The 19,616-nt window shown below is 39.9% G+C and overlaps 2 protein-coding genes across 10 annotated transcripts in view; both read right to left on the bottom strand.

The window, feature by feature from the left end:
* UMPS (uridine monophosphate synthetase) overlaps nt 1–11,015 on the bottom strand; it is a 54,252-nt gene extending 43,237 nt beyond the window's left edge. Inside the window, exon 1 of the mRNA XM_066347258.1 lies at nt 10,822–11,015. Coding sequence (XP_066203355.1) covers nt 10,822–10,998 — 177 coding nt within the window. The 5' untranslated portion in view covers nt 10,999–11,015. The remainder of the gene's footprint in view (nt 1–10,821) is intronic.
* A 1,531-nt stretch (nt 11,016–12,546) lies between these two features.
* The window catches only part of LOC136379841 (kalirin-like), a 231,801-nt gene continuing 224,731 nt past the window's right edge, over nt 12,547–19,616 (bottom strand). For 4 of the 9 annotated variants that reach the window (XM_066347443.1, XM_066347446.1, XM_066347444.1 and 1 more), the window contains one exon: nt 12,547–19,513. In XM_066347443.1, coding sequence (XP_066203540.1) covers nt 18,968–19,513 — 546 coding nt within the window. In that variant the 3' untranslated portion in view covers nt 12,547–18,967. The remainder of the gene's footprint in view (nt 19,514–19,616) is intronic. The other 5 variants (XM_066347451.1, XM_066347449.1, XM_066347450.1 and 2 more) reach the window with 2 other exon arrangements.

Genomic DNA, 19,616 nt, shown 5'->3' with positions numbered 1-19,616 from the left:
TTGACTTTATCCACTGTGCCACCACAAGTCAGGCCTTTGATAAGGGGTTCATAACCAAAACTTATAAAGAACTTATAAAATTCAGCACAAGGAAGGACAAACAACCCAATTAAAAAATGGGCAAATGACTTGAATAGACACTTCTTCAAAGAGGACATAAAAAGGGCCAATAGGCATATGAAAAATTGCTCAATGCTACTAATCATCAGAGAGATCCAAATTAAAATTACAATGAACTATCTATCACCTCACACCTTCCGGAATGACTAACATCAGCAAATCAACAAATAACAAGTGCTGGCAAGGATGTGGAGAAAAGGGAACCCTCATGCACTACTGGTGGGAATGCAGGCTCATGCAGCCACTGCAGAAAACAGTACGGCATTTCCTCAAAAAATTAAAAACAAAATTGCTGCCCTGGCCGGTGTCTCAGTGGATAGAGCGTTGGCCCGGTGTATGGACATCCCAGGTTCAATTCCCAGTCACGGTACACAGGAGAAGCGATCATCTGCTTCTCCCACCTTCCTTCTCCCCCTCCAGAGTGGCTCGATTGGATCAAGTGTGGCCCTGGTGCTGAGGATAGCTCCCTTGGAGTGCATCGGCCTCAGGCACTAAAAATAGCTTGGTATTCAAGCATCAGCCACAGATGGGATTGCTGGGTAAATATAATACCAGTCAGGGCACATGGAGGAGTCTATTTTACTATCTCCCCTCCTCCTATCTAAAAAACAACAACACAAAAAACAAAAAAAAAAAAACAAGGAATCTTTTTGTGCCTTATGACACAACTATCCCACTTCTAGGAATATATCCTAAGACTCCCAGAACACTAATTCAAAAGAAGAAATGTACCCTCATATTCATTGCAGCATTGTTTGTAATAGCCAAGATCTGGAAATAGCCCAACTGTACATTAGCACAGTGGTCCCCAACCTTTTTTGGGCCACGGACCGGTTTAATGTCAGAAAATATTTTCACGGACCGGCCTTTAGGGTGGGACGGATAAATGTATCACGTGACCGAGACGAGCGTCAAGAGTGAGTCTTAGATGAATGTAACAGAGGGAATCTGGTCATTTTTTAAAAATAAAACATCGTTCAGACTTAAATATAAATAAAACAGAAATAATGTAAGTTATTTATTCTTTCTCTGCAGACCAGTACCAAATGGCCCATGGACTGGTACCAGTCCACGGCCCGGGGATTGGGGACCACTGCATTAGCAGAAAAATGGATAAAAAAGCTGTGATACATTTACACAGTGGAATACTACATGGCCACAAAATAAAAGTATATCTTACCTTTTGCAACAGCATGGATGGGTCTGTGAAGATTATTATGCTAAGTGAAATAAACCAGGTAGAGAAAGACAAATACCATATGATTCCACTTATGTGTGGAATCTAATGAACTCAATACAATGTGGAGCAAAACAGAAACAGAGGAAGGGTCATAGGGAACAGATGGACAGCTGTCAGAGGGAAGGGGGAAGAAAGGACTAGATCAAAGAAGGTAAAGGTATTGGTGCAAAACATATATACCTAACATGCCTGACCTGTGGTGGCGCAGTGGATAAAGTGTCAACCTGGAAGTACTACTGAGGTCGCCACTTCGAAACCCTGGGCTTGCCTGGTCAAGGCACATATGGGAGTTGATGCTTCCAGCTCCTCCCCCCCTTCTCTCTCTCTGTCTCTCTCTCCTCTCTCTCTCTCTGCCTCTCTCCCTCTCTCTCTCCTCTCTAAAAATGAATAAATAAAATAAAAAATAAAAATAAAACATATATACCTAACACATATATACAGACAACAGGGTAGCAACAGCCAGAGAGAAAGGGAGGTGGTGGTGGGGGGAGCGGGCAAATGAGGGTGAAAAGAGTCTTGGCACGGGGAACATGATGCAGGTGTTATATTGAATGAAACACTTAAAACCATGTCAACACACTACATTACAAATAAAAATTAAAAAATTAAAATAGATCACAAGAATAAAGAACTAAAGTAAATGAAGACAAGCAATCTAACAGATAAACAGTTCAAAACATTGGTAATAAAGATGCTCAATGAACTCAGGAAAACAGATGAACTCAGTGAGATTTCAACAAAGAGAGCTAGAATAGAAAACAAATGAAGAATACAGCAACCGAAATGGATAATTCACTAAAGGAACTCAATAGCAGATTAAATGAAGTAGAAGATCGAATCAGCAATCTGCAAGTCAAGGTAGCAAAAAAACAAACAAAACCCAGTTGAAACAGCAGGAAAAAAAATAATTTTTTAGAGGATAGTTTAAGGAATTGATGGGACATCAAGAGTATCAATATTTGCATCACAGGGGTCACCGAAGAAGAGTGAGAAAGGGGCAAAAAATGTATTTGAAAAAATAATGACTAAAAACATCCCTTACCTGGTAAAGGAAATTGACATATTAGTCTAGGAAGCACAGAGAGCCCCAAACAAAATGAACCTGAAAAGGCCCACATCAAGCACACCATAATTAAAATGCCAAAAGTTAAAGACAAAGAGAGAATCTTAAAAGTACCAAGACTGCCCTGGCCGGTTGGCTCAGCGGCAGAGCATCGGCCTAGCGTGCGGAGGACCCGGGTTCGATTCCCGGCCAGGGCACACAGGAGAGGCACCCATTTGCTTCTCCACCCCTCCGCCGCGCTTTCCTCTCTGTCTCTCTCTTCCCCTCCCGCAGCCAAGGCTCCATTGGAGCAAAGATGGCCCAGGCGCTGGGGATGGCTCTGTGGCCTCTGCCTCAGGCGCTAGAGTGGCTCTGGTCGCAACATGGCGACTCCCAGGATGGGCAGAGCATCGCCCCCTGGTGGGCAGAGCGTCGCCCCTGGTGGGCGTGCCGGGTGGATCCCGGTCTGGCGCATGCGGGAGTCTGTCTGACTGTCTTTCCCTGTTTCCAGCTTCAGAAAAATGAAAAATGAAAAAAAAAAAAAAAGTACCAAGACAAAAGCAGTCACATACATGGGAGGTCCCTTAAGACTGTAAATTGACTTCTCAACAGAAACATTGCAGGTCAAAAGGGACTGGCATGAAATATTTATTCAAAATGATGAAAAGCAAAGACATAGAAACAAAATTATTCTACCCAGCAATGCAATCATCTAGAATCAAATTAGAGAAAAAGATTTTCCCAGATAAGAAAAAGCTAAAGGAGTTCATAACCACCAAACCAATATTACCAGAAATTTTAAAGAGTCTTCTTTAAATAGAAAAGATAGGCCCTGGCCGGTTGGCTTAGTGGCCAGAGTGTCAGCCCAACTTGCATACCCTCTAGGTTTGATCCGGGTCTGGGCACACGTGAGGAGCAACCATCTGCTTCTCATCCCCTCCCTCTCTCCCTTCTTTTCCTCTCTCACAGCAGTGGCTTAACTGGTTTGAATGTTGGCCTCAGGCACTGAGGATGGCTAGGCTGACCTGAATGTTGGCCTCAGGCACTGAGGATAGCTCAGCTGATTTGAGTATCAGCCCCAGACTGGGGTTGCTGAGTATATCCCAGTCAGGGTGCATGTGGGAGACTGTCTGTCTCTCCTCCTCTCACTTAAAAAAATAATTTAAAAAAAAAATAGAAAAGATAAAAAATATGAATAAGAATGTATGAGAAAGAAAAATTTGCTCACTGACAAAAGGCAAACAATAATAGCAGTGGATGAACAACTATAAAGCTAATATGAAAGTTAAAAGGCAAATGTAGGAAGATCATGTCTAAGTACAACAATAAATTAAGAGAAACAAACACACACAAAAGTAAAAAATTATGACAAAAAACAAACGTGTGGGTAAGTGTAGAATGTGCAGTTGTTTCAGTATGTGTTTGAACTTAAGCGACCATCAACTAACTTAAAACTGACTGCTATAAACAAAGCTTGGTATATATGAAGCACATGGTAATCACAAACCAAAAATCTGCAAGAGATATACAGGAAATAAAGAGAAAGGAATCCAAAACAAAACAAAACACTACAGAAAGTCATCCACATACAGGAGAAGAGAACAAAAGAACAAAAACAATCAGTAAACAATGAAATGACAATAACTATATTCCTATCAATAATTACCTTAAATATAAATAGACTAATGCTTTAACCAAAAGACATAAGGTAGCTAAAAGGATAAAAAGCAAAAGCCATACATATGTTCTTATAAAAGACCTATTTCAGATCAAAAGTAATGGAAAAAGATAGAAATCCACATCCAAATAGAAATGAAAAAAAAGAAAGACTTTAAAACAAGGGCTGGAGCCCTGGCCAGTTAGCTCAGTGGGTTAAGAATGTCGCCCTGAAACAACAAGGTTGCGGGTTTGATCCTCGGTCAGGGCACACACAGGAAAGAACCAAAAAATGCACAACTGAGTGGAACAACAAATGCCTCCTTTTCCCCTCCCCTCTCTCTCTCTTCCTCTGTCTTTCTAAAAATCAGTAAAAATTAAGCCCTGGCCAGAGAGCTCAGTTGGAGCATGGTCCCAGAGTGCACAGGTTGCCAGTTCGATTCCCCGGTCAGGACACATACAGGAGCAGCTTGATGTTTCTGTCTCTCTCTCTCTCCCTGCCTCTTTCAAAAACAAAAACAAACCAAAACAACAACACCCAAGGGCTGGAAGAAGAGACAAAGAAGTGCATTTCATAATGATAATGATCAATCCAGCAAGAGGATATAACCTTCATAAACATCTCTGCACCCACCCAACACAATAGCACCTAAATATGATATATAAAGCAAATGTTGCAGACATAAATGGACAGTAATATAATCATAGTAGGAAACTTGACCACCCCATTTGTCATCAATGGATAGATCTTCCAGACAGAAAACAGTGGCCTCAAATGGCACATTACACTATATGGACTTACCATTTTTAGTACATTTCACTCAAAAGCAACAAAACATGCATTTTTTTCAAGTGCACATGGAACATTTTCCAGGATGGACCACATGTTAGGCCAGAAAACAAGTCTCAGATCTTTTCCAATCGCAATGGTTTGAAACTAGAAATCAATTACAAAAAGAAAACTGAAAACCACACAAACATGGGGAGGCTAAACAACATGCTACTAAAACAATGAATGCATTAAAAATGAGATCAAGGAAGAAATCAAAAGATACCTTGAGACAAATGAAAATGAGAACACAATGACCCCAAAATGGTGGGACACAGCCAAAGAAGTTATAAAAGGGAATTTTATAGCAATACAGGCCTAACTCAAGAAACAAAAAAAAACCCCTCAAACAAACTAACCTTACACCTAAAAAAAACTAAAAAAAGAACAAGGCCCAACATGAACAGAAGGAGACAATAACGATCAGAGCAGAAAACAAAATAGATACTAAAAAACAAATAGAAAAGATCAATGAAAAAAAAAAAATGGTAACCCTTTAGCCAGACTCATCAAGAAACAGGGCCCAAATAAAATCAGAAGGGAAAGAGAAGTGACAACTGACATCACAGAAATGCAAAGGATTACAGTGTATTTAAGGAAACACGATAGACAATTATATGCCAACAAATTGGACAACCTAGAAGAAATGGATACATTCCTAGAAACATACAATTTTCCAAACCTGAAACAGGAAGAAATTGAAAATCTTTGAAGTCACTGCTACCTGTTAACAAAATTAAATCAGTAATCAAAACACTCCCAACAAACAAAAGTCCTGGACCAGAGGTCTTCACAGGTAAATTTTACCAAACATTCAGAGAAGAATATCTACCCTTTTTAAACTACTCCAAAAAACTGAAGAGGAGGCATGGCTCCCAAACTCATGAGACCAGCATTACCCTGATACCAAAACCAGAGAAAGATATTACAAAATAATTAGCCTGACCAGGCGGTGGCGCAGTGAGTGTTGGACTGGGACGCGGACACAGGTTTGAAACCCCAAGGTCACCAGCTTGAGTGCCAGCTCATTGGGCTTGAGCGCAGGGTCACCAGCTGAGCGAGGGATCATAGACATGCCTCCATGGTCACTGGCTTGAGCAAGGGGTTACTCGCTCTATTGTAGCTCCCCTCACTCGCTCCCCATCAAAGCACATATGAGAAAGCAGTCAATGAACAACTAAGGAGCCGCAACAAAGAAATGATGCTTCTCATCTCTCTCCTTTCCTGTCTGTCTGTCCCTATCTGTCCCTCTCTCTGACTTTCTCACTGTCTCTGTGGAAAAAAAAGAAAATTATTGGCTAATATACCTGATGAACTTAGATGCAAAATCTTCAACAAAATATTAGCAACTCGCATTCAGCAATACAATATAAAGGCCACACACCATGATCAAGTGAGATTTATCCCAAGATGCAAGAGTCACCATCCACATATCAATTAACATGATACACCATATGAATAAAATGAAGAGCAAAAATAATATGATCATAAAAAATGCAGAAAAGTATTTGACAATATCCAACATTCATTTATGATAAAAACTCAGCAAACTGGGTATAGGGAAACAAACTTCAATATAATAAGGGCCATATACTACAAAACCGCAGCTACCGTCTTTCTCAAAGGTGAAAAGCGATAAGCGTTATCTCAGATCGGGAACAAGACAAGGATGTCTACTCTCACCACTTATTTGACATACTACTGGAAGTCCTAGTCTTAAAAGAAAAAAAGAAGAAAAGGAATCCAAATTGAAAAGGAAGAAATAAAACTGTCACTATTTGCAGACAGCATGATACTATATATAGACAACAGTAAAGATTCTACCAAAAAACAATTACAACTAAAAATGAATTCAGTCCAGTTGTAGGATACAAAATTAATATTCAGAAGTTGGTTGCATTTTTATACACTAGCAATAAACTATCATAAAATGTAAATCCCATTTAAATTTGCATCAAATAGAACAAAATACCTAGGAATACATTTAATTGAGGTAAAAAGAACTGTACTTTGAAAACGGTAAGATACTACTGAAAGAAACTGAAGACACAAATAAATAGAAGGATATACTGTGTTCATGGATTGGAAAAGTTAAGATTGTTAAAATGTCCATAATACCCAAAGCAATCTACATATTCGATTCAATCCCTATCAAAATACCAATGGTATTTTTCAGAGCTAGAACAAATAATCCTAAAATTTATACAGAACCACAAAAGACCCCAAACAGTCAAAGTAATATAAAGAAAGAAAAAGTTGGAAGTATCAGGCTACCTGATATCAAATTATACAAGGCTATAGTGATCAAAATGTCATGTTACTGACACAAAATCAGACACATAGATTAATGGAATAGAACAGAGAGCTCGGAAATAAACCCGGGCTTATACGGTCAATTAATTTACAACAGAGGAGGCAAGAATATACAATACAATTGTAAGGACAACTCTTCAATAAAACTGTTGAAAAAACTGGACCGATACATGCACAAAAATGAAACTAGATCACTTTCTTACACTATACTATACATAAGAATAACCTCAAAATGGATTAAAGACTTGAATGTAAAACTCCTAGAAGAAAACAGGCAGTAAACTCTTTGACATCGCTCTTAGTAACATTTTTTGGATATGCCTCAGCAGGCAAGGGGAAAAAGTTTTATATATATTTATATATATTTATTTATACACACACACATATATAAATAAACAAATGGGATTTCATCAAACTGAAGTTTCTACACTGTGAATAAAACCATCAACAAAATGAAAAGAAAAACCTACTGAATGATACATCTGTAAGGGGTTAATATTCAAACTATGTAAGAAACTTATATAACTTAACACACACACCAAAAAAACCTGATTAAAATATGGGCAGAGGACTGAATAGACATCTCTCCAAAGAGGACATACACATGGCCAATAGACATAAGAAAATATGATCAACATCACTAATCAGCAGAGAAGTACAAATTAAAAACCACAGTGAAATACCACCTCACAGAACAGCCACCATCAATAAATCAACAAAAAAGTGTTGGTAAAGATGTGGAGAAAAGGGAACCCGTATGTATTGTTGATGAGACTGCAAATTCTTGCAGTAGCTATGGAAAGTATGGAGGTTCCTCAAAAAAATTAAAAAATAGAACCATGATATGACCCAGCAATTCCACTTCTGAGTGTTTATCGGAAGAAATTAAAAATACTACTTTGAAAAGATGTATGTACCCCCTATGTTCACTGCAGAATTATGTACAAAAGCCATGACATGGAAACAACCTAGACATCCATCAATAGACAAATGGACAAAGATGTAACAGGGGAGGGGAGGGGAGGAGGGAGGGAGAGGAGAGGGGGGAGGGGGAAGGGAACCAAGCGCACAGATATAGAAATTGGTGGTTTCCAGAGGTGGGAGCTGGGGTGGGCTGGGGTGAATGAAATGGGTGAAGGCAGTCAAAAGGTACAAACTGGCCAGTTATAAAATAAGTGTCATGCACAGCATGAGGATGTATGCACAGCATGAGGACTAGAGTTAATGATACTGTATTACATATTTGAAAGTTACTAAGGGAGTAGATTGTGATGATGTGTGGTGATGGATATTAACTAGACTTATGGCAGTGCTCATTTTACAATATATACAATTATTAAATCATTATGTTGTATACCTGAAACTAATATAATGTTGTATCAATTATACCTCAAAAAAAAATCAATGGAAGAATACAAAAATGTTTTTAAAAAATTAAGAAGTTTCATACATAAATACAGAAACTATTGTGAGATACTATACTGCTCACAAAAATTAGAGGATATTTTATTGCTTCATATTCATTTTGAAATATCCCCTAATTCTGCTCACAAAAATTAAGAGGATATTTTATAGCCTCATATTCATTTTGAAATATCCCCTAATTTTTTTTTATAATACCCTTTCCACATAAATCATCACATTTTAATGCTAGAATGTATACTCCCACTCAACACCACCGTATTTTATAAAAAGAAAACAAATGCTCAGGTATTTCCAAAGATCTAAAAAAAAAATCTATGAATAATTTTAAGTTGCAAAAGATACCACTTCTAGAGTACTGAAAATATTAACATACTATTCTAGAACTGTTACATCATTCTTTTAAGTCAGTGGTAGTCAACCTGGTCCCTACCGCCCACTAGTGGGCATTCCAGCATTCATGGTGGGCGAAGCAGAGCAACCAAAGTATAAATAAAAAGATGGATTTAACTATAGTAAGTTGTTTTATAAAGATTTATTCTGCCAAACTTAGCGAAAATCCAACAGAAAGTACTTGGTAAATGATTATTATTATATGCTTTAACTTGCTGTAACTCTGCTTTATAAATTTTATAAAGTTACTTCCCTACTTTATAAATCACCATTATTGTGGAGCTGGTGGGCAGTTAGAAAATTTTACTACTAACAGAGTTACAAAAGTGGGCAGTAGGTATAAAAAGGCTGACTACCCCTGGACTAGGTCTTCTAATAAAAAAGTGGTGTATTTTTAACAAGTCGTTAGTTGATACGTGACTAAACGTTACTGTTTGATACTAGATCTTGGTGTGGGCATGTGATTTTTGATAGTTAATTTGGAAGGAGTTCAAGACATTGAGAGACCTGGGTATATAACTTCTTATATATCTACTTCATACGAATAATGTTTCAATATTTGCACCTAAACTCTAACTTTCTAGTAGTAATATTGAATTACATTAGTACATAAAATAATGCCTTTCTGAAATAATCAAGATATTATACTCTGTCAAAATTTGCAAATTATGTTTTAATTTTATGCTTATAACACTTGTAAATAACTCAATACATAAAATTTTTAACATTTGAGACATGCAGGAAATATTTTAATTTACAATTTTAAATTTCAGTTTGCATATTGTTGTTGTGAAGAACTAGTATAGAATTATCAGTAAAAGTTTTTCAAACATGAATATATGTTGCATGAGGATCAAATTCTTTGGAAACAGTGGAATAAAAATTTGAGTTCCCCCAAAATGTAAATTTTTCCTCTTATAGTCTAGCATTTTCTTTTTCTTCTTTTTTAAATGTAGATGTTGGGTATCAAATCAGTATAGCATTATATTCAATCTAGACAGAACTTCTGTGTAATGGAAATGTTCTACACCTGCACTGTCCAATATGGTAGCCACCAGTAGTCCATATGACTTTGAACTTAAAAATTCATAATGCTCAATATTCACATATGGCGAATAGCAGCTCTACCGAACAGCAACTCAGATCCTTCTATTCAAGCCTTGTCCGCAGCTTTGCCGGCAGCTTACTACAGGTGCATAACCTCAGGCCCTCTTGGATCTATCTATTCAATCATATTACACCTTTTAACAAATCCCCATGTGATTCGTATATAGTCAAAGTTTGAGAAGCACTGTGTTAGCAAACGCTAATTTGTGGGAAGGTTTTCCTTGTATTGACCAAAAAAACCTACCTCCCTGAAATGTCCACCCTCAGGCCTTAATTCCTGCTCCTGGTCACAACGTACAAAATCAAAACCCCCTACCAAGGAACGGCCCTTCCAAGTACTTGAGCAGCTACTAAATCTTCCCCTACCCACCTTTTCCCTTCTCCACATCTAATTTTCTCGCCGTTAAATACACAAACTCCTTCAACCACTTCTATGAGAGACAGGGCCCTAAACTGGAGTCCCAACTCTTGCAAAGCACGTGTCAAAGTCGATGGGTCAAAGAGCAGGCTGCTCTCTGGGTCCCCACGACACTAACAGTCCGAGCCTCTGGGCTTTTGAAACAGACCCCCTCCCTTCAGGCCGACAGGAGGGTCGACCCTTCAGCTTGGCTCTTTTGCTCTCACTCGCAGCCCAACTCCTCATCCTCTGGTCCCCATTTCCACCACCCAGCGCAGCTCTTCCCTTTCCCGGGCTGACACCTGACTCAGAAGACGTGGTCGAGACACGATGCCCCGCAGGTCTATGTAGACCGGGGAAGACAGCCCGCTCTTCAGCACGAAGTTCCCAAACTTGAAAGCCTGCACGTCGTACAGACCCGTTACCAATGACTGCAAAACAGCTCCCGCAGCCGCCATCGCGACAGGGTACATACACATTGGCTCCAAACGCTGAAACGCGCCAACACCGTGGCGCTCCCGTGACGTCACAGAGGAGGCCCCGCCCCCGCCCCCTTTTCCGGGGGCCCAGCGTGCTCCCTGCGCGCGCCTGGGGGGCAAGGTAGTGAGCTCCCGGGGCGACGTCACCGAGGAAGCCCCGCCCCCGCTCCCTTTTCCGCGTGCCCAGCGTGCTCCCTGCGCGCGCCTGGGGGGCAAGGTAGTGAGCTCCCGGGGCGGTAGTTAACCTCCCCCGAGATTTATGCTTATGCTGCGGTCTCTGGGTGGGCTCGATGAAATTTAAAAGCCCCGGATAGTTAGATCGGCCCCGAGATTATGGAGTCAAGTTCAGTGTCCCTTTAATTATCTCTACTACTTGGCCAACTATGTCGTTATTTGCCTGTTGAGGAATTAATCACACACACCCCCTACACACCCCAACCGGTTTCTCCAAGTAGAGGGAAAGTTCTCTAAGGCAGAGACCTTTTCTCAGTTCTGTTAACGGCGTGGCGTCCGTCACGTGACAACGTCCGCAATTTGCGCGGGGGATGTTGAATCCCTTAGCAGGTTCATTACCTCTCCTGTTGGCGCTGTGTGTCCTGGAGGAGGACGTCTGTTTATTCCTCTAAATAGCTCAAGTGCTTGGCACATAATAACGTGTACTGCTGATGAAGAGTGGGAGAGGAACCTGGGCTGCCAATCCGAAAATACAAGCGTATTAGGTCTTTACAAAAAAAAAAAAATCCCTTAAAGTGGAGGAAATTTTCATTAATTATGTAAGGAAAATAACTTGTAAGGTCATAGGGCTAATGATTATTACTCATCAAATGGATTCTGATTTCAATATTTTTAATGAATATCTGCATTTTCTCTGGTGAGATGTGCTGACCAGCCACTGTGCAGAGCCCCGTGTATTGACAGTTGTTTTTCATTTAAAATAAATGCAGTAAAATCTTGATGAAATAGAAGCCAAATATTAAAACATTTTGTTCTTATTGGCAAAATAAGCGCATCAAAACACATCGATCTCTAACACTATAGCGACATTGTACTATGAATCAGTCTTGATTGCACTTGGGTGGTACTTGCAGAATCTTTCAAAGCCGGATCATGTCTGCATTAGCTGCTCCAGATCCCACGAGCTCATATTATGATGCATAAATTTGTGAGATCCAGCCCAAACAGCCAGCTGATGTGCTAACAAAGCTGCCATATAAAACAGTAGAATGAAGTTAGCAATGCACACCTGAGGTTTATTCGGAATTTTTTTTTTTATAAAGAAATGCCCTGGAATACTTCTCTAGGCTACAAAATTGTTACTTTCTATTCAAAACCCAGGGCAAAAGTGTTGTAATAATAATGTGATTATTTTACCTTGTCAAATGCTTTCATATAGTTGGGGAAAGAGAGAAAAAATTTCTTTTTTGAACAAAGATTTTAATGAGAAAGAAAACAAAAAGACCACCAAAAATAATTATCTTCAGTATAGTATATTTATAGGAATGCATAACTTGTGAGATGTACACTTTGAAGTTTCATCCATAACTTATGACATTTACTGTAGTAATAACAAGACAGCAGGTCATCACTTTACAACATTACACGTGAGTGAATTTGACTTACAAATAAAATATTTACAACCTACCTTTACAAAATGACATTGTGTGCATACAAAATGAACAACTGCAGAAAAATTAAAAAATAATAAGACAACCAAAATCCAGAAGATACACTTAAGGCAGACCAGCAAGACACTGAAATAATTAAGGCTGTGGGATTCTTCTGCACCTTGAAAATATAGAGCTATTTATCAATACTGTGGAGTGAATTTAAACCAATTGTTACAAGCCTGATGGAAGAATGTACTTATATGTATATGTGTAATGGTCCCTATGGGGAAACCTGTCCACTTATGGATAAGGCCCTTTATCTGAACGGCCAGAGAAGCCACCCCAAACTCTCAAAAGACTTGGTGGGGAGGGGTCACTCAAAACCAAGAGGTGCCAATGCAGTTTGCAAACCAACTGTTAATAATTCAAATATAAAGGTACTTCTGACTCTATATAAACATAATAACTTAAGTGATGGCTCCATAATGTTTCAGGCTTTGTTGATTTGGTTTTGTGGACTTCAAAAGACAGCAAATAATTCGTAATTGAGTAGAATCTAACTCTACCCATCAGCCCTAATGGTTTTGAATGGCCCTGAATGGTTTTCCAATAGAAAAATTGACCCACCTGGGCTGTCTTCAAATGGATAGATTTCTGCATATGAGCAATAACATATACATACATATTATACACTATATATACATGTACAGATGTACATATATCCATATTTTCCAACAGTTTGCACTTTGATCACTACTGTTCTCTGACTAGGATCCCACTCTGAAGAGGATGTTGAGTTTTTTCACAGTCTTCACATTTGTCTTAAGTACGTTTTACTCACCTTTCCCATAGAGTAGGCCGAAGTGTGGCAGAAACAGAGGTAAAAGCACCAGGGTCAAAAAAATCAAACACAGAGCTGACAAATATGGCTTAAATTAGTAAGAGAAGATGAATGTTTGTTAACTTCAGATTCATAGCAACAGTCTTTGAGATCATGGTAACAGTTCCCATGATACTCCTGGGTGTGGATTCATTTCTTGATAGCAGTCAGGCACAGAAGGGACTCTATGCTGGAGAGTCCTGGGCGAGCTAAGTTAGCTTGCTTCAATCAAGCCTCAGGAATTGGGACTACAAGAATTTTATTTGCGCATTTTTTCCACCACCCTCCCTTTTCTCAGCTATCCTCACTATCCAAAATAAGTTATCTGAATAGTTTATCTTGAACACGTGAATAGAAACTAAATCTGATCACAGTTTGGTCAGCAAACAGGCTAACAGGAAAGCACAAAACCCTGTGAGGATTCATTTCAGGCTTTCTGTAAATGTCCCTTAAAAATGAAAATTTGTCTTAGAGTAATTGCTTTTTCTTCTCCTCTAACCTCTACATATATTAAAAACGAGGAAGAAAATGTGGCCTATGATTTTTCTGTGTTCTATTTCTCTGTAGATTTCTCACATGAATAATATTTTCTAAATGTCTGGTGCTGTGGACAAGTTTCAGCCCTTTTTAACTCTCTAGAATTAATGAAACAAGGAGAGCCTTATAGTTTTAGAAAATGAATATTAACACAGTTGCTACCCTTTTCTTAGTGGAGTATGTGTAAACCCTATCTTTCCTAACCCTGACCCAGATTTACTCATTCATTTCCAAATTATAACTAGATTTTAAATAGTTAGGAAAAACCATAATATAAAGCAATCCCCTGAAAGCTTACACTGTGTTTGCCTAGCCCAGCCCCACAAAGATGTACAATGGAGAGAAAGGAATCGGTCCGCATTCCTCAAAACGGAGCAAGGAACAGTATTTGCACATTAGTCCTACTACAGAAAACTCTTCTGTGTGGAGTAGTTCCTCCTCTATCAAATTCATGGGACATTTCAGTTAATACATGGAAATACCACTATGTCATTTATAACTTATTTGCTCCCTCATATTCTCACCAGTCTACATTTCCTTGCTCTTTCACATAGACAAGAAGCAAGTAATGACTAGCCCAAGGCCACAAAGTCACGGAGACTATGAGAAAGCAAATAATGATACTCCTGAAAAACCTAATTATCTGAAAAGGAAAAAGATCCAAGGTTGTCCCTCCAGAGCCCAATAGTTCTATTTATTTGTATACCTGTGCGTTTAGTTTGCGTCTTCTATAGTGGATGACTGTGAGACTCTGAAGAAATTAGATCAGAAGATATTTTATTCTCACTTCTGCCCTCCCAGTGAGGAAAGTGGCTGTTTGGGTTCTCTGCCAATTTTTCCAGAGCACGAAGCTTGAGAAGAGAGAGGAGCGGTTGCAATGGAGGGCATCTTACTCTTTGTGTCTGCCATAAGAAATACTGGAGAAATATAGTTTATCAACGTAAGACTTCAATCAGCTCTCCTAACCTGTTTCTGTAGACAAGCTTTTAAATGATCAAAATTACAGGCTAAGACCAAATAACATTTAGACAAAGAGCACCTAGTCCTTCCAATTAAAATCAGTTTATAGAATTTACCATATTTTTTGCTCCATAAGACACACTTCCCCCCCCCCCAAAATTGGAGGGGAAAATGCCCATACATCTTATGGAGTGAAAATACATTATTTTATTAAATATTTTTAACACAACCATTTGGTTCAGAATATTTTTTTTTCTTATTTTCCTCCTTAAAACCCTAGGTATGTCTTAAGGTCAGGTGCATCTTAGGGAGCGAAAAATACAGTAACATGATGAGTTTGCAAAATGGTATCTAAAGATGTGAATATTGAAAACCTGGAATGTTCAAAGTTCCTATCAATAAAATTTTTAGCACTGGCAGTGTGTAGCACTTAAAAAAAAATCCAAGTATTTTCTAGACATCCCAACTAAGGTATTCTTCCAACATTCCTATGACATTAATGTCTGCCCCCTGCCCCCCTAACTCCCATTTTAACAATGGGGACACGCGGGGCAGAAAAACAAAGACTTTCTGTAAGAAAGGACGAATCAGGAATAGCTGAGCTTAAAACTCAGGAATTCCTAGGCTCACCCTACATTCAGATGTTTTCATTTAAAAGACATTATAAAATAAAGAAAAATGCTTCAATATCAGTCAATCTAAATACAATGAATGCTGTATCTCCCCTCCTCCCCGCTGAAAGGCACTACTATTATAAAGGCTTTGTGAACCACAAAGCAGTGAAGCCAGCTCTTCCTCTGCCTCCTCGACTCCCCCAAGATTGTTTGTGGCTGTGAGTCCCGAAGGACCCTGCCAACATGACACTTCTTTGCTGAAAAATGTTCCCACATTCAGCTATAAGTGGGTATGAATTTATTTAGTTTGAAACAATTGTAAAAGATGCAGTAAATCATTATACCTTTTAAAAAATTACTATGCGTTGTCCTGATCTCTCCCTTCTTTTTCTATCCCACCTTTACAAAAGAAAACAAAAAAACTTCAAACCCTATGCCATACAAGAAATTTGTGACTTTAACCAAAAATTTATTTTTCCCAGTTCAACTAGACCTTCACTTTCACTAATTCCTCATTAAGTTTTTATTTCAAAGACCACCGTGATTATAGAAGTGGACTGTTTTCTCTTCCTTCTTTTCTAACCTAAAGGAGGAAATATCTCTTCCAAAACAGATACAAGAAAGTGGTCCCTGGTCCTCCATCCCTCACATTTGCCCAGAGAGCAACCTCAACTACATTTCCCAGCCCTGTTCTAGGATTCCTCGTTACTTCCAACTTCTACGGAGCATTCTTGAACCAGGATGGCCATCTTATCCCTGTTGGGAAGGACTAGAAGCTTTGCAAACAGGGAGCTTCCCTATTAGTTTCCTTCAGTTACCAAACTATATAAAATATACCCTTTCTCTTGGGGCCTCTATTAAATTCGTTCTACGCTAACGATTGTACTTTGGCTCCAGTTAACAACATCATACTATTTTTCATGTCTATGCCCTTCCTGTCTGTCTTCTCCCTTCCCCAACAACGGCCACTGGGGTGGGGGGATATTCCATGCAACCTCATGTCTGGATCATCCCCACTCTGCTGTAGAAGCCGATAGAAAAGCTTTGGCTCTAACATTCTGTCAACCGCCCTCCCCTTGTGATTCCAGCAATGCTCTCCGGTGCAGTCTGTGCACCCTTGTCCTAGGCCCTGTCCTTCTCAAGCAGAAACTCAGCTGGTCCCTTTCATGGTCATAAACACTCAAAAAGGCTCAGCACGGGGCTCTTGAGCCACCGTCTGTTGTGGACGGAACACAACTTGCCAAGCCACACTGTGTGGGCGTTCGGAATCCTCAGTGCCTGTACTCTAGCTCGTGACGAACCTAGGGCCCAGGCTGTCTTCTTTCATGCTGTCTCCTAATGAAGACATGTTTACTAAAAGAGTTTTCAGTAAATTGTTATAAATTTTAAAGTACTATGTCATAGAGCATTTGTATATACATGTGTTTCTAAATGCAGACTGAGGGGTTGTCAAGAGAGCGCTCTGAGGGAAGGATCCTTGATCACCCAGGGTCATTTGAAAACGAGGAAATGATTACAGTCATAGTCAGTTTCCACATATTTGGTTAATCCTGAAAATACGAAGTGCTATCTAGTCTTATTGCTTATACTTTCTACTACTTTATTCATGTATAGTCTTGGATGGGATGAAGTAGAGGGTAGATGGGGAAATTGCCTTTGAAATCAGTGGAAAAGAATGATGAGTATTTTTCATTCTACATTTCCACTGTGAGATGAAGCGTTTTTATAGATTGAAGTTCAGGCTTGGTCTCCACCGTTCTCTGTCATTTAGACAGGCTTGGAGTTCTATTCATCCTTCATCGACTCTGCTTGCACTTCTGTGCGGCACGATTTCCATTTGCTCAGTCCTCTTATAGGGACAGAAGCAACACCATTAAACCTGATTTGGACAGACACTTGAGTCATATTTTCTAAATATTATTTGCTTAACTGCATGTTTCAAAACACATTCTAGAAAACAAAGGGTGAATTGTGTACAAACACAAAAACAACAACGCTTTCCAAAACGAACAAAAGAAGAAAAACCACGAAATGCCCAGGTTTAATTGTTTTTCCACTAGCAGAAAAAAGGGCAGTTAATAGTCGTCTAGTATAGAGAATTTACATCAGAAAGCAGCATGGGCCTCAAAGTGCTAGTAGTCCCTCTAGTCCCGGGAAACATTGGCGGCTGAGTTGGTGGTACGTATTGTGATCGCAGCTAAAATGCAATGCTCTATAAGGGAGCTGATGTATCAGCTTTTATTCCATGGCTTCAAAAAGGACTTGGGACCAGGCCTTAAAAAGGCCTGTATGGCTGCCTCCTTTGGGTGAGCACCACCTTGCTTCTACAAGGGGTTAGAAATCAAGTAGGCTGACTTTCTGAGGACTGCGGTCTACAGCTGTCCAGGACAGCAGCAAGGGTTGTCCCGGTGTTCCGAGAAACTGTGGGAAAGGTTTCCATCTGCCCTTTTGTATGAGCCTGTTCTATTCGCCATCCATTTCAAAGCAAGTGTAGACATGAAAATAGCCCACAACTCTCACTGTATTTGGACTCCTTTCCCAGCAGGCTTTCCTGCCAGACTGACACTGAGCTGCCAGTGAATTTGGGAGTAGCATTTCATATATAGGACCCATGTTAGTCAAATGCCTGTGCCCGAGAGAGAAATCTGCTCGTTCACAGGTGGCAGAAGGGTAATTGCTTTCTCTTAATGCACAGGTTCTGGTAAAAGATTTCTATACAAGATTTATAAAATGCTCTAAAAAACTCGTCATCTAATTGTGCTTAGTCAAAACAATGTAATGCTTCGGTAAATAAATAACTGTCTTAACTGGAGCACTCAAAGTTACTTATGGTTGATTTCATATAAATCTCTATAATTATAAAACTCTGAAACCTGAATGGAATATATTTTACTGTATGAGTATATGTATCCAACTCACAAACTATATTCTAATCTAAACCAGGCCAGTTGGCATACAGGACATCTCTGTGAAATAGAACATTTTGCTTAGAATTTCAGCAAAGGCAGGAGCCTTTTACACTCACTGCAGCGAGCTGAGGTTTTGCCCAGCTACCCACTCAATTTTGGATGCACAATTAAAACTCTGTAACAGCTAATATGCTTGTTATCCTTGCCCCTCTTTGTCATTCTCTCTGTGATGTTCTCCTTCTTTTGTCTCTTCTGCATGACCTTCTGAAAAGCCCCTGGATTTCGGGTGATTTTACTGCTGCTCAGACCCTGAATAACCACTGACAAGGTTTAAGAGGTACCATCTCTCAATCCAGAGAACTGCATGGAGCGAAATAATGAACAGAATTATTTACAGAAACATTCAGTCTCGCTTTGGTTCACACTACACTTCCATGTGAAACCTCAAGGCCTGGGACATGGTTACGTCCCTTGGTTTACCCGGTTGACAATGTAGCTCTTGACGTTGGGAATAGGCCGCACATCGTTCTGATGCTTGCGGCGCTCTATGAAGCACGCCAGGCGGGAGGTGTCCAGAGGGATCTTGGAGTAGCTGCCGTTGTGGGGCTGCAGCCAGGGGTGCTGCAGGCAGGTGGCCGCCGTGGGCCGCCTCCGGAAGTCTTCCTGTAAGATCACATTGATGAAGTCTCTGGCGGCATTGCTCACACCACAGAAGTACTCGTGGGGAAAGCTGAAGTCCACTCGGCAAACGTTGATGCATGTCTCCTCTTTGCTCTCATCCAAGAAGGGGGAGACCCCACTCAGCATGACATAGGTCAGAACCCCGATGCTCCAGATGTCAGTGCCCAGGGACACAGGGATGCCTTGGATCACTTCTGGGGCTGCAAACTCAGGGTTCCCCAGCAGGTGGTGGATGTGGAAGTGACCGGAGATCTGCACAGCATCCTCCAAGTCAATGAGTTTCACTCGAGGCACAGGAATCCGCAGGTCAATGAGCAGGTTTTCAGGCTGAGGAGATCCAGGAAGGCCGGGAGAAGAGAAGGCAAGTTCAGCTCTGTGCTCTGACTATTAGTAGGACTCCATTAGTTCAAACCCAGTTCTGCTAAATTTG

Source organism: Saccopteryx leptura, chromosome 8 (genome assembly GCF_036850995.1).
Source record: "Saccopteryx leptura isolate mSacLep1 chromosome 8, mSacLep1_pri_phased_curated, whole genome shotgun sequence".
Classification (NCBI taxonomy): Eukaryota; Metazoa; Chordata; class Mammalia; order Chiroptera; family Emballonuridae; genus Saccopteryx; species Saccopteryx leptura.
Note: the sequence above shows the minus strand (reverse complement) of the source record. Positions and strands in the feature narration are given on the sequence as shown.